The sequence below is a fragment of the Gambusia affinis genome, linkage group LG14, assembly GCF_019740435.1.
Source record: "Gambusia affinis linkage group LG14, SWU_Gaff_1.0, whole genome shotgun sequence".
Taxonomy (NCBI): Eukaryota; Metazoa; Chordata; class Actinopteri; order Cyprinodontiformes; family Poeciliidae; genus Gambusia; species Gambusia affinis.
Genome location: NC_057881.1, coordinates 19292002 through 19307085, shown reverse-complemented (window position 1 = coordinate 19307085; position 15084 = coordinate 19292002). Strand labels below are relative to the sequence as shown.

At 41.9% G+C, this 15084-nt stretch overlaps 2 protein-coding genes across 5 annotated transcripts; one reads left to right on the top strand and one right to left on the bottom strand.

Annotated features, from left to right (window-relative positions):
• Positions 1–1615: 1615 nt before the first annotated feature.
• Positions 1616–9380, bottom strand: smarcc1b (SWI/SNF related, matrix associated, actin dependent regulator of chromatin, subfamily c, member 1b). Its single transcript, XM_044138373.1, has 28 exons — positions 9110–9380; positions 8669–8788; positions 7852–7937; positions 7676–7757; positions 7494–7586; positions 7298–7367; positions 7136–7205; positions 6910–6985; positions 6373–6498; positions 6055–6134; positions 5841–5947; positions 5678–5737; positions 5532–5560; positions 5277–5392; positions 5110–5181; positions 4912–5025; positions 4688–4841; positions 4482–4592; positions 4163–4222; positions 3727–3985; positions 3567–3638; positions 3444–3484; positions 3255–3363; positions 3019–3149; positions 2638–2772; positions 2231–2363; positions 2021–2104; positions 1616–1924 (listed from the first exon to the last, which is right to left on the bottom strand). Exons 1-28 carry the CDS (start codon positions 9263–9265, stop codon positions 1857–1859), a joined length of 2814 nt encoding a protein of 937 aa, XP_043994308.1. The 5' UTR covers positions 9266–9380; the 3' UTR covers positions 1616–1856.
• Positions 9120–15003, top strand: aste1b (asteroid homolog 1b). Of its 4 annotated transcripts, none has more exons than XM_044138377.1 (8): positions 9120–9247; positions 9869–9938; positions 10023–10119; positions 10800–11066; positions 11200–12164; positions 12894–13125; positions 13195–13387; positions 13493–15003. In XM_044138377.1, exons 2-8 carry the CDS (start codon positions 9882–9884, stop codon positions 13791–13793), a joined length of 2112 nt encoding a protein of 703 aa, XP_043994312.1. In that variant the 5' UTR covers positions 9120–9247; positions 9869–9881; the 3' UTR covers positions 13794–15003. The 4 variants fall into 4 exon arrangements, with proteins under 4 accessions (XP_043994312.1, XP_043994310.1, XP_043994311.1 ...); XM_044138376.1 differs by lacking the exon at positions 9120–9247 and adding an exon at positions 9522–9644; XM_044138375.1 differs by having other exon boundaries at positions 9869–10119.
• Positions 15004–15084: the final 81 nt, after the last annotated feature.

Sequence of the window (15084 nt, the reverse complement as noted above, 5' to 3'; positions counted from 1 at the left end):
ACTGGTTCAAATGTTGGCACACGGAGGAATCCTTAAAAGCGTATTAACATTTTTATTTTTTCCTTTTTTCAGTGACCTCCAGCTTTTTACAAGTTTTCATGACGCTGATATCTTGGACACGGATGGTTTTGTAACTCTACAGCGCTGATAATGCCTGAGATAATCCATTTGGCTTATTTGATGACAACACTTGGATTCATGAACATATTGTTTTGGGGGTCTTGGAGTTTGTCACTTCTCCACATTTCAAGGACTCGGTGAGGTGGTTCCCCTTTCGGCTCAGAATGCCTTCTTGGCTTCACCTCCAGAGGTTTTCATTGACACATCAGACACAAAGAACAACTTGGAAACAGTCTCATATACCTTCATCTTTGCTCTCCTATCATCTACTTCATGCACAAGGTGCATCAGCAACCGGCTGTGAATACATTATAGCTTGAGCCAACAATCTGCTTGCAGGTACTTCAAAATATCCATTAAGACCGGTCTTTAGTGATTGTGAGAAACACTTCAGTCAAATTTCAGTCTTTGTTGATGTGCCAATAATCCAAATGTAACTACAGGATGTCCTGGTATAATTACTTAAGACCGCCCCAACAATTAATTTCTTGTTAACATTTGTAAGAAAGCTAAATTTGTCAGAATTAGAGTTCAGTGTGGGATGTGGGTATAAAAACCTCCCATGTCTTTTCTAGCAAGGCTATGCTGAAGGAGCTCAAAAGTATTTTTCAAACCAGAAAACTGAAAGACAGATCCTTGAGAACTTGCCTACATACTGAGGGTGTAATTAGGCTATTGGTCTGAAGCGTGTTGAAGCAGGAACCTTCCAGGCCCAGATCTGAGGACCCCTGTCTCAGACAGCGCTCTTCCAGCCAACGATGCCTCTAATCACCAGGGTCAGAGTGATGGTGAGCAGCTAATGATTGCAAACACCTGCGCAGGAACACGATTGGCTCACACATGCAAGGACATCACGTCGCTACTACATAACAATTATATTTGCGCCAAATAGTTTATCTTGGCCTCATCTGACCAGAACATGTTTGTCCACGCTGATTGTGTACCCTACAAACCGCAACCAGAGCTCTTCATGGTTTTCATCTGTCCATTCCTCCATTTAAAAAAAATAAAAAATCTAATTCATAGAGATAGTCCTGTCCACAGATCCTCCTCCACCTGAGCTGTGGGTCTGTACAGAAACCTTCCTATTTTCTAATGATGGGTTGCAGCGCCAAATGGGTCATAAATTAAGTTTTTGTACCCACGGTATTTTACAATTTCTGAAATAGTAACCCATTGAGTCACTAATTTTTTTTTTACTTGTGTTTTCTTTAACAGCAGTGAAACATTTCATCCTTTGATTTATTAAACATTTCTTAAGAATAAGTAAGTAGTCAGGACAGGCTTTAGTGCTACTGACTGAAAACAAAAGCAAGTTCTCGTAGGCTTTTCGAAACATTTTTAAATCAGCAACTGATGTTTCAAGCACAAGTACTTCATTTTGTAAAGAATTAAAGTTTAGGATATCATTATCCAGAGTAAGAATGGATTTCTGAACTCTCCAAATTCAAGTGATTTTCCTGTGAACACAGAGATGCACACACAAAGATTCATAAAAAAAAAAAAGCTACTTTAATGAGTCGAGTTTCTCAACTCTTGATGCCAGAGAACAATTATTTCACAAATATAAGACAAACTCAACTGATGACCAAACACACATCAGCTGGGTTTTATGTGCTCACAAAGTTTTCAGTCTAGAAACAATGGACTACCAACAATTGACTTGAACACTTAATCTAGTCATCCTTCTTTATTAAAGCAGACTTCTTTTATGTGCGTCTTGTATGCTGGTCAGTTCAGCTGTGGCTGGATGACGGAGGAGTGGGCTGAGCAGACGGTATCCCATCAGGCTGCGACGACGGGTCTGAGAAAACACCAGACAGTTTCAGTAAGTACTCTAAAAGTTTTAAGGAAATGAAAAATAATAGCAGCGCGTGAAACCCCGCGGAAAAATACTCACACATCCCATTTGGAGCTCCGGGGTGTCGAGGGGCCATCGTCTGACCGTTTCCTCCAGGTACCATTCTGTTGGCCACAGACTGGCCTGAAGAACGTAAGACCAAAGTATCAATACTGAACACAGTAGGGACATTAATGTGAGGATAAGTGTAAAAAAAAAAAAAAAAAAAAGTGCCATCTTTCAATTGATAGTTGTGTATTTGGTTCAGACCTGAATGTTGCATTGTGTAACCCGGCTGGCCCTGCTGCTCCCTCTGCTGGCGAATCTTCATCTCTGCCTGTTGCAGCTGCTCAGTATGGAAAGTCTGCCTCTCTGTCAGCAGCTGTTGGCGCTGCTGCTCCAGCTGCACCACACACACACGCCGACATGTAAAAGTTTAATTACTGAGTGCTTCACTTGAATGAAAATTCCTCAAAGTTTGAGATCAAGTTATGCCAGATATCTCCACTAACAGGCTGACAATATAGAATCTGGGAAACATTATTAAAGCACTTAGATCAAATTCAAGAGCCTTTTATACACTGAAAAAGTCACAGATGTAAACTTTATCTCACTTTAAATGTGCGAGAGGCTTAGAGTTTCAAATTTGGGCAACAGTGAAGCATACATATACTCACAGCCTCCTTCTCTCTGTCCATGATGGTTTCCAGCTCTTCAAAGTGTCTCAGTTTGATCTCCAGCTTCTTCATCTGCGTCTCCACCAGTAGAGCCACCAGAGACTTGATCTTCCTCTCTTCTACTGCTGCTAAGTGCTACAAGAAACAAAACCAAGAGGGAAAAACACAACCTTTAAGAGACAAACAACAATTTATAGTAGATGTCAACAAAGAGAAGAACTCGATAAGTGGCTGAGGCAGATTTCAGTGTGTGGTTCCTCTACTTTATTTTTTTTAGAGGCATACAAGGCGAGTGTATGCAGTCTCAATGATTGCAGTTCTAAGAGACTAGAACTACTGAATCCTCCTTAAATAGTCATGTGATTGAAGGGTGAGATTCACCTTGGCCTTCGAGGCAGCAGACGACAGAGCTGCTGCTGCCGCCGTGGGAACGCTTCCCTCCACCAGGTCCAGCTCCATCCCTCTCCTCCCATCGTCCCCTTCTCCCCTGTTCTCACCATCCTCCCCCCTGACTAGAACACGGATAAACTACAGTTAATCTTACACAGATACTCAAGAGTATTTTGAAAAGTTCTCATTATACACACACACACACACACACACATACACAAACATACCTTCACCCTCCTCCGTCAGAATACTTTCACTATGTTCTCTTTTAACAAGATCTCCGTCCACTTTTGGCACACCAGGCTCCATCTTGACTCCGTCCAGCCTCACAGGGACCTGCAACACGCGCAAACTGAAACTAGAAGAAACACCCGACACCATCGGTGAACGCGCTCACTAATTTTCCTCTTTCTAACCTGATGGGAGCTGGAGTCAAGTCTTTCCGCTTCCGTTGCATCTATTCGATAAAGAAATTGATCAATAACACACGCAGGATTCAGACAGGCATTCTGGAGGGATTTATGCGTTTGTTGTTTTACCTGTTTGTTCTGGCTGGTTGGATGGATCAGAGGTTTTATACAGCGAGTCTTCGTGTGCTCTGGAAAACTCCTCTGGGGAAAAAAAAACAAAAAGAACAAAAACAGGTCAAAACACCTTACCCAAAGCTTAACACCTCACATCGACTCGATCGATTCTCACCCAGCGCCGCCTTCGCTGCGGCTGACGCCACACGCGGATCTACCACAGACGCCAGGAAGGCCACGGTGCTCATGACGGGGTTTTCCGATTGGCTAAAAGGCACAGGCTGATACGCCAGCGGCCCCAGAGAGGCCGACGAGTCCTCCAGGTAAGGGTCCTCGATGGGCAAACGTAGAAAGTGTAGGATGCATTCATCCTGCGTTCTGGAGCCCACGTGCTCTGATACTTTGTTCCAGTCGTCCCTGTACACTTCTAAGGCCTGACAGGTGGCATGGTTGAAAGACAAGACATATTTCTGTGTCAGATGACATGTACTGAACAGGTGGAAAAAAGGTGAAAACGCAGTAAAAGATGAACATTTACAATGTAGATTTAAACCATTTATAAGGTCTGGCTCCACATTGGAGTATAAAGAAATACAACGTTTCAGTCTCACCTCCAACAGCAACAATGTCTCCTGCTCTGCCCATTCTCGTCCTGCATTTGCTCCTTTAGTCTGTAAAGAAGACGTAGCGAAAAGTTTCAGACTTCAATTTATGGCGTTTGATAGTATATAGTTAGTTATTTTTCTACCGAGTATCGACTGAAGAGACTGATGGAAAAAAACACAAATTTCAGATTTCATTTCCAAAAAAAGAATGTCAAAACAGTTTTTTTTTTTTATTATTATCTTTATATTTCATAATTAAGCACCGACTTCTAGCTGGTCTGCATTCTAAGTTCTTTTTTTATACAATTTGTGTCCTGAAGTGGACCTTTGGGTGTTTCCTGGCATAGATGTCGGTGCGCAGACCAAAGTTCTGGTAGTCCAAAGGTTTCTCTCTGCTCTTCTCTGGGAAATTCAACATGTGCTGTGAGGCGGACACCTGCGAGAACAACAGCCATTACAATGAAATCTCAAAAAATAAAAATAAAAAAAAATCTGGAAATGCGAGTCCTACGTAAGAGCAACAGAGCCGACCTGGAGGGGTTTGTGCTGCAGGGGTGCCAGCCCGGACGGCGTGTCGGCCAGGACGTTGAAATGAGGGGTTGGAGGAGGTCCCATAGGGAGGGGTCGGCTCTCCGCATCCACTTGGTAGTTGATCAAACCCCACTGTTCTAAAAAGGCATGAACCCTGGGCACAAACAACATCTTATTGAAGCACAGACGCCACCGCGCGACTTCACACTCGTACAGACCCCTACCTTATAAGGGCACAGACGTCTCCAGTGAGGTTGCGCCTGCAGGACGTTGAGCTGAGGTAGTCCTGGGGGTTGAGTCGGTACGTGTCGATCATGAAGTTACGATACGCCAGGAAGCTAAAATGCACACGGGACAATCGAACCTAAAATAAACTTCGCCGCCATTGTAGGATCGCACGCAGATGGCTGAGAGGCACTCACATTTCAGGAGTTTTCGATTTGTTCTTCCCGTTGAAGAATTCAGGGAGAGCACGTTTCTCTATCGAGTGAATGCTGGAGAACATTTACATGGATGTTTTTAGAAATCATTCATTTATGATGATCACTTAATTAAAAGCTAAACAGTTAAAAGTCGGTGTATTGTTTACCTGTTATAATTGAACCATGACGTGTAGCTTGGGATTATGATATGATGAGTTTGTTCAGTGACATTGTCCTCTCCCTCTGATAAGCGAGGGATCTCGCTTCTTCCCTCATCTTCTTCCTAGAGACAATATTTCACATAAATACATCAGTTTTATTTTTCAAGAATATTCCATCCTCTTCTCTGTTACAGAAGTTTTGTGTCACACACAAGTTGCTATTGACACTGTAAAAGAGAAAAAAATAAATAAAATATTTACCCTTCCGGGAAAGTCGTCTTCCTGATCATCTGAAATAAAATCAAGAATGAAAAATAAAATGTATGCACATAATAGTAAGTCAATGTTTACAGTTTTTCTGCTTAAAGTTTTTTCAGGAACATTTACTGTAGCACGTGCGACCTTACCAAGGTCAGCCATGATGCCTCCCTTCACTGGCGTATTCTCACTATCTTTCTTTAGGTTCACTACACAAGTTGAGAATAAATCGAAGAAAAAATTAGATTGAATATATAAAATCACAATTTTAGATATTTTTACTAGATATGGATGCTGTTTTAGAAGTTTTACCATTCTTGGGTAGAATGACTACTTCCATATTTGGCACAGGCGTTGGATCCTCCATGTCTTTGGTCAGGTCTTCTTCTGGCTCCTCCTCCTGTTGGCCACGCCTTCTCCTGTGTCAGCACACACACACGCACATACACATATTAAATCTGACAACTTAGCTTGTGGCTGGAAACCAAAAACATATGCGTGTTTCAAAGGTGCAGTTAACAATTACCCTTTCCTTCCCTTTTTTCTGCCATCAGCGGAAGGAGAGGGTGAGCGTCTTCTCTTTTTGAACGGAGTGGACTTGGAGTCCTGTGGCAAAACAATAAGGTAGACGCGGAAAACTTAAATCAGGAGTGCAACCTAATTTGACAAAAGCATTAACAATTTCATAGGATGCAAAGAACTGGAATCAAAATAAAACACTGAGAAGATAAAAATATATTTTTTTAACTGCCATGATGGATTTTTAACACTCGTAATTGTGTTTATTATGTTGTCTTCACAACGTTTTGGACGCAACAATAAATGCGAACAAATTCACACGAACCTGATCTTCTTGTAGGTGGATTCGCTGTCGAAGGATGAGCGGCAGATTCCTCTCATTTACACAATAGTCCTCCTCATTCATCCACTCATTGAACACGTCTGTGTCCAGAACCCAACCAGCATGAACCTGGAGCACACAGACACACACAAATCATTTTGAAAAATGATCATGAACGGAGGAATGCATAAAATAAAAGGTAGATCACAAGTTATTAGCTCATTATTTAGGATAAATCCTATTTTCCAATGTCATCTCTGCCACCATCTAGGACTTGTTACTATTAAATATCCTCTCTACTGCCTAGAATTTGAGCTGTTAGCATGTTAGCAGCTAGAGACATCAGGCAGAGGTCTCTATAGATTTGTTGCGAGATTCCCTGCTAACACCTTAGCTTCTTCAGCTGTTCTGTTAATATTTCACTTTAAACGTTTTAATGTGAAGGTTAAAATTCTGCAGAGCTGAAAACCAATCTTTAAACACACATGGTGACCAAACTTTGTCAACATTTTTCATTTCTGTGCATCGTGTCCAACTAACCCTCCACGGCCTCTCCACGTGCGGCACGTCTTCGACGTCTCCTTCCACATCACTTGAAGACAGCCAGCTGTCATAACTGTTGAACAGAGTTACATTTTTTAAGAGCCAAGTGAATATGGCAGAGGGTCAACGAAACCTGCTGTGTTTAACCTTTACGTTTGCGCACGTTTTACAAATAATGCCTCATGAAGTCAATTATGCTAAGAGATGTATTCTCTTCCATTACCTGTCAGGGTGCATGCCCCAGTGGACCAAAACATGTTTATCCTTTCGCATAACGGGACGCATCCACTCATCTGACAATAAATGTGAACAAAAAATTGAGTAGAAGAAAAGTTTAGAAAACGGTCATATGTTACAAAGCACAGATATATGAAGATTTACTGACCCTCCTCTGTAGAAGCAAGTGAGCCGTATATGTGATGAGTGGCCATTATACTGTCCTCAGTAATTGCACCCTATGGAGAGCAAAGTCACTCGCATCAGAGCTAAACAGTGCTGATATATCCTCACAAGAAATATAATCTCTGTTCAAAATGTAAGGGAATATTTTCTCCTTCACTTTACAATTCGGATCGCTTTACCTTGTGTTTGATGATGATGCCGGTGAGTGTGCTGGACAGCTCCAGGTCAACAGTAGGGTCAATAAATACCACAGGGATGGAGACACAGTTGTTCTGATGACACAAAAGGTTCACAATCGTTTAATATAAAGTCATTCGTATAAATGTCTGTGAGTTTTCTTACACATCTGCAGATTTGATACCTGGATTAAAGCTTTTTCAATCACACCAAACATCTCGACGTTCCTCTCAGTTCTTGACGGATTCTGCAGGTCAAACCTTCTCCTATGTGAAGATAAACAAGGAATAACATCGAGCATCTCTGTCTGGGGAAGAGCCGGATATGAAGGAGCAAAAGTGCAGGATGCTTGTTACCCACCAGCCCTGTTCAACCTTGAATTTGTAAGCAGTGCCGAGGATGTGGCAGAGTCCACCGCCTGGTTGCAAGTCCAGGAAGCAATGTGCCTGAAGAATGGATCAAACTAGCTAACCAGTTTCAGAAAATGTTCATCATTTACTCTGATGATGAAATCTTTAAGTTTTATGTTGAAAACATATTAACAGACGTTAACAGAAGTTTCCATTAGAAATGGGCATTTCTAATGGGAACGGCAAAGATTTTGTTCTAATCAACGAGAAAACAAGCGCTGATTAGTTTGTCGTTCTGTACCCGATGAAACTTTGGAAACAAAATGGAGCTGTCTGCAACATGACATTGAGTACTGACTGTGTGCCAATTAGTACCAGCTTTGACAACCAACAATTAGAAGAAAGTTCCCATATTCTGTTACCAGACTAATGCAGTGAATTGTAGTTAGGTGGATCTAATACAGAACATCTAACAACTCAGGGTCACTTAGTTATTTTAGTTTGATCAGGCTGCATATTATTCCTGTTTCATAACAGTTGGCTTATTTTGGTTGAACCAGAACCTAAATAAATGAAAATAAGAATTAAAAAAAGACATCAGAAAATATTATAAATTAATGTACAAAGGATAAATCAGCATGCTTGAACATCTCATCTTTTAGCCCGCAGGTGCTTATTACTTCTACATCACCGTTAATTCGTTGGTATTTACACAGCAACTAGCAATACCAGCATAAATTTTAGGTAGCAAGAAAGGCAGCAAAAGTACCCCTGGTGTGGGAGGTTTGTTAGACAACAGTCAGAAGAAGCAGTACTGGGATACTCACTGGAAGCTTTGTAAGAGCAGGGTTGGGAGCTTGTCTGCCAAAGGCATCCTCCTGGAACTGGAGAAGCTGCAAGGTGACTGCAGCCAGGACCTGACAAGATGGAGCGTCCACCAGCACATACTAGCACACAAAAACAGATTTTGAGAGGAGAAGAAGGCATTGTTCCATTAATGGTTTTGTTAAATAGAACAAAAAGTTAATTTCTTACACTTTACAAGCAATATCCCCAATTTATCGAAAGAAATTAAACAATGAACATAATCCTACACTTAGTTATACGTCTGTTCGCTATTTTTTCGCTAAACGTCACGGCAGTGCAGCTCTGTAATATTTCAAAGAAAAACTGAGCATCCCCATGCGAAGTTATTTAGCAGAAAAGATTTGTTTACAGTGTGCAGGGTCACTACTAGCAGGGGGCGGCTATCGTTTCCACCTAGCTACCTTTTTGTAGTGCTTCCCGATCCACTGTCGCACCACCTCCAGCTGGGTTAAAGTGTCCGGACTCTCCCAGAACCGAGCAGAGGGACTGCTGTCTTTTTTGCGATGTGCCAACGCTTGGTTTATCCCCGGAAAACCGAGGTTTGTTCCTCCGGACATTGTAGGCACTGCAGTACGGTATAAATTTTCAAACACGAAAAAACGAAATTGGCTAGCGCGGTTGCTAGCGGTTTGCGTTCTCGTGTTCTCTCGCGAGATTGCAGCTCTACTGTAGCGAAATAATGGGTACGTTTTTGTCTTGAATTAGCCTTCCATAGACCGTCTGTTTTTCAGGTTTGTTTGTTTTTTTATATTAGTGTTTTATTTTTCTTTCAAAATTTGGAGAATGAAGAGAGAAAATCTCAACAGATTTATAACAGACTACACCTTTATTTTGAAATGTAACCAACAAGGAAGTAACTTCGCATTTCAAGAAAACAAGTTTAAGTGACATATGTACTGCTCCTAACTTCCTACCTGCAGCGTGTATGACAACTTAGTAAGTATAAATTACTTGCTTGGTGTATGTGCATTATGTCGCTGTAGTTAATGTTATTGTGTCATAATTCGCGAAAACAACTAGAAAGGTAACTAGAGAAAAAAAAAAATCTTAGTATTTAATATTCTGCCAATCGTACGAACTAGTTGTTATTGTCCTGCACTGATCGTTGCCCATGCGTCATTGTTCCCACTGTCTGTTTTGCTTTCATCTTCATCTTGCAGGCACTGGGATGTCATGGGTGTTCAGGGGTTGACTACATATGTGGAGTCCAACAGAAACTTCCTTCAAGATGTGAGGTTCAGGGATAGTCGGCTGGTTATTGACGGCTGCAGTCTCTATTTCCGCCTGTATTTCAACTACGGATTTGATCAGCAGCATGGGGGCGACTACGATGCGTTCGCCTGCTTCCTCAACGAGTTCCTATCTGCTTTGGAAATTTGCAAAATCGAGCCATATGTGGTGCTGGATGGGGGTAAGGATACAGTTGCGGTCAGTTCTTTCAGCTCAATTGATGTTTTACTGTCGATCACTCTTTCAATGTAATGTAGTGGCATATGCCCACAAATTACCTGTCTCTTTTTCTGGCAACTGGTGAAAAAGACTTTAAATTATTGGAATGGTATGAGCTCAAATAATCATCCCTCCAGAGTACAGCATGATAAATAATAGGTGGCTTACTATGTTTGCACTAATGTGACATTTTTCCTCTTAGAGGGAAAGTCCTGGCTTCTGGTAACATTTATAATAAGTTATGTTTGTTCAGTCATATTCTAATTATCTAGCCATGAACTTTATTTGATGGTCTTGTAATGAGTGCTCTTTGTCAGAGCATTACACTGTCTGATATTAGGGTGAATTTACCAATTGGTGAGACTTTCGTCTCTCCCAAATGTTTCCTCACGTACAATCTTGTCTTAGAACATCGTACTTCAAATTGCACTGCCTTATAATGCTTCAAATTGGTAGGAGACAACAATTGCTTCTTGAAAGACACTACTAAAATTATTTCTGCTTGGGATTGTGCGAAAACACACTGCACCTGGCAACTACTGTCTCTCCTAACCCTGGACTTGATAGGTATGACTGAACAAGAAAAAGGACTTGCTCCAACAGACTTTATTAAGGCAGTTTTTTTTTCTTTATTATATTAAGGAATGGACCCAAGTGACAAGAAGTTCGCTACTCTGCGTCAGCGTCTGCAGTCCAAGATAAAGGAGGCAGACAGCATCTGTCATGGTCGCAATGGCTCTGTCCTCCCAATCCTCGTAAGGAAAGTCTTCATTCAGGTCCTAAATCAAAGAGGAATCCCACTGGTACAGTGTCCAGCAGAGGCAGACTGGGAGATTGCCTGCTTAGCACACCAGTGGAACTGTCCAGTGCTGACAAATGACAGCGACTTTTACATATTTGACCTTCCAGGTGTGTGACTGAAGAGAAAGTGTTCCTACATTGTTGATGATTCAAATAACCCTTTCTAATAACTTGCACTTTGTTGGTTACCCTGCAATTTATGTCCCCTTGTTTTCCCTCTCTCTTTTTTTTTTTATGTCAGCTGGTTATCTGCCACTTAATTTTTTCCAGTGGACCAATCTTAACGGAAAAGCTTCTCAGCGCTACATCCCATCCCGATGTTACACCACTAACTCTCTGTGCCGCTGGTTTGGGGGCATGAATCGCGAGTTGCTGCCTTTATGTGCAGTCCTAACGGGTAATGACTACAGCGCTCCAAAAGAGACTGAGACCCTCCTTGCTCTCATAGACGTGAGTGCATTAGGAAGAGGCGGTGGCCGAGGCAGGGGGAAGGCACCTGCTTCTCGTATCGAGGGCATCCTTATTTGGCTGTCATCGTTTCCAAATGTGACAGAGGCACTGAAGGAGGTTAGCAGGTTAATGGATGGAGCGGCTGGGGCAGGCAGGAGAGGACATGGAGGTGAGCTCAGCTCCCAGCTGTTGGCTGCTATGCAAGAGTACAACATCAAGGCTCAAAGCTCTCTTGCTCCATGGTTCTCGGAAGGTACGTTAGCTCCGAGGGGGAAGACATCTGGTCTGGCACACCTGCCAGAGTGCTTGTCTCTGGCTGCAGCACGGGGACAGCTGTCTCCTCTTGCTCTTGATGCTTTTGTCATGCAGAGGGTCCTTCTCATCCCGCAGGTGGAGAATAGCAAACTAGCCAGCAGCCACTGTAGTTCTAGACCAATACGTCAGGCTGTGTATGGGATTCTACTGCAAAATGCTGCAAACACTGCAAGCCCAGTTAGTGGCGCAAAACTGGCAAAGGCAGGACAAGTCCAAATGCAGGGAACAAGAAGTGACAGAGGAAGAGGAAGAGGTGGTAGAGGCAGGGGCCAGCAGGGGCCAGAACACATGTTCAATGCAGCTCCACTACAAACACAATTACATGGCTCTGGTTCTCCAATTTTTGTGGAAGAGTACGACCGTTTGGACCTAAACCTCAGCAAAAAGCAAGTGGAACCAGTCATCCTTTGGAGCCATATACATCTGGATGGGCTCAGTCAGGTAAACACATTTTGTATTAATTATCGGTATTGCAGGAGGTTCATTAACTAGTTGGTGCAAACTGTCAAAGTGGAAAGAAATCATACAAGGCGTCTTAATATTTTTACAAAATTACACATTGCTTGCATGAAAAGGCAAACCGTTCCATGTTTTTGCGAATGCAAAAGCTCGGTCATCTTTATATTCCCATCTGGAACGTGGAACATCTTAGCCAAAACAGCTGGTTGACTTCAGTCTCTTTAGTTGGAAGGTTGAAGAGAACCATTAAATAAGGCAGGGAAAGACTATTTAAAAAGTTAATAATTAACATTTTATGGTCAATCCATTGTGGATGGCATCACAAGTCCAAAGGCAGGGAACAAAACTGAATAACAGATGTGTGATTGTACTGTGAAAAGGTTTGAGGGTGCTTTTGCAAATCTTTTGTATTTTGAAGAGTTTAAACTCTTTAAAATGTTGATTTCAATTGCAAAATCATTAATTATAAAGTAAGTTAAAAAAAACAAACCAGGCATTATTTTAATCGTCTATGCATACAGATTTGAGTACAGGTCTGTTCCAGTTTGAATGATTTGACTGATGAAAATGTTTGCTCTGCTTGATTCATTAGCAGCCTGAAAACTTTTGACTGATGAAATAAGAAAAATCCCCATTGATACGACCTTGGGTTTGTCTGCTGAACTGTTTCTTGTTTGACTGTGGTTGTTTTTCAATACATGTCATATCCAGGCTCCTGCTGCAGTGCGCCTTGGTGCCCTGTATGAAGTCTTGGGTGTGACGCAGGCGGCCCTGGCTCCGGTTCCTCTCCATCTGCAGCTTGCTGTTGCAGTGACTGGATTCTGGTTGCGTGAGGCCACACCAACACCTTCACAGCCCCTGCTGAAGGCTTTAGTGATAGGCATGATTTACGGAGAGCTGACATTGAGCAATCAGCCTGGAGCTCCCCGTAAAATACCCGTTGGTTAGTTGATTTGAAAATATGCAGTTCGTCAAGTCAGAGATCCGCCTCTTAACGCGTGAAACGTTCTAGCCCCACAGCCAAACTGGGCCGCCGAGAGAAGCTTTCTGTCAGCACTAGATCGTCAGCGGGTGAGACCTGGTGAAAGACGGGGAGTGGACGTCGGGGCGGCCCACTGCCTCAGCCAATGGCAGTCCTGCCTCTGGAGTGCCCTGTGCCTGAATCAGCTGCTGCTGGTGCCGCTGCCCGAGCCCAACGTGTCATTGTAAGACGATTAAAACAGTTTTGTTTTGTTTTTTTTACATATTCAACCACCTGTTGATGTATGAGCTAGATTTCCTGTAATAAAAAGAAAATCCTTCTTGCTTAGGTTGTTCAGCGGTACCTTGGTACACGGCCTCTTCAGGTACCTGAAAGGAGGCAGTCCTGTGGAGTCGTTGCTGCCTGGTGGATCTTTATCTGGACAGCTCTGTTTCTGCCTGCTGGACGCTGTGAAGGACTGCAGCCTCAAGGCAAACCCCTCCGGCTTCGGATTAGGCAAGAAGAAGAGAGGTAGAGGCAGAGGGAGGAGAGGGAGAGGCGGAAGAGGACAATCTCAGGGTGGAGGGAGGGTTTCAGAGGAGATAAACAACAGGTTCGCTCTCCTTATGAGTGAGGAAGAGGAGGATTGATAGAGAGGCAGTGAGAAATGCACAGATCTAGAACGCAAGGACCTTCAAGGGTTATTCTTTGGAGGAGAATAATATTTTTAATCTTTACTGTCATGCTCTGCAGTATTTTAACCTCTACCAGTGATATGCAGGTGCTTATCACTGGTATAAGCACCTGCATATACCAGGTGCTTAACCGATTTTAGATCGGTTTACACACCAATCTAAAATGCGGTGTATAAACTTCGCTGATCAGCTGTTTCAAACCATGTGCATCATTTTACAGGCATTTTTAAAAAATAAATATACTAATTATATTTACTCAGTCATGTTTGCTTAAGGACTAAACACTGAATGTAAAAGAACAGTGTTTTTATTACAAAGGTAATAAAAGCGATGCCAATAGGTATGAACTAGAAATGGGCCAATCAGGATTTGTCTGGCAGAAGAGGAATTTGAGTTTTATTTGAGGTCTAAGCTGCTGATTTGGGTTATTTATTCAAAGAACGCCTAAGAAGAGAAAAATGTGCTCCACGTTCTTCAGCAGACACAGTTGTTCCGAATCCAAAAATAGAAAATACTAACATTCAAGATTTTCTCAATTTTTGCGTCAAAACGACTGATTTTTACTCAACTAGATTGAAGCATGTACGAGGCCTTTTGAAACTAAAGATTTCGGAAGTTATGGGAATTGTCAAACAGAGCTGACGAGTGGATAACGGGGAAATTGTAATTGTGCCTCTCTTGTATTGAAAAAAATATTCTACTGCTAAACTTCGAAATATGGTTCTTTTTCTACTGATTTATGAACTAAAACTAACAAACAGTTTTGGCAAAGATGGGAGTTCTGAATCGTTTTTTGTTTTGCTTTTTTACACAATGTTATTGGTCAAAATTTAGAAAGAAAAAAAAAACAACAACCTTCCGTTAAAAAATAAAAGTAAATTTTTTTGTGTGCTAACTCTTGAAAATATCAACTAGTAAGCAATGTTAAGTGGCAGCTAAAGGGAATGACTCCAGATCAATTTTCCGTTTTAAACCCATTGACTTGTATAAAATGATCATATCTCAAACAGGATTTTAAATTTTTCAGAACTTTTACAACATGGTTCTTTTATGATTTTACTCTGTTTCTGGTGCTCCTACTTTGGGAGAGTCGTTTATTATGAAATATGGCAAATAAAAGTAGGTATTACTGACCTTCTGTTGGCAAAGCAGATTATAGTGAATTACTTTAAAATCATCAGTGGTCACAGTCGGTATGATTTGACGCACGACTGGTATGAAAGTTGCAAAAGTAAAAACAAAAAAA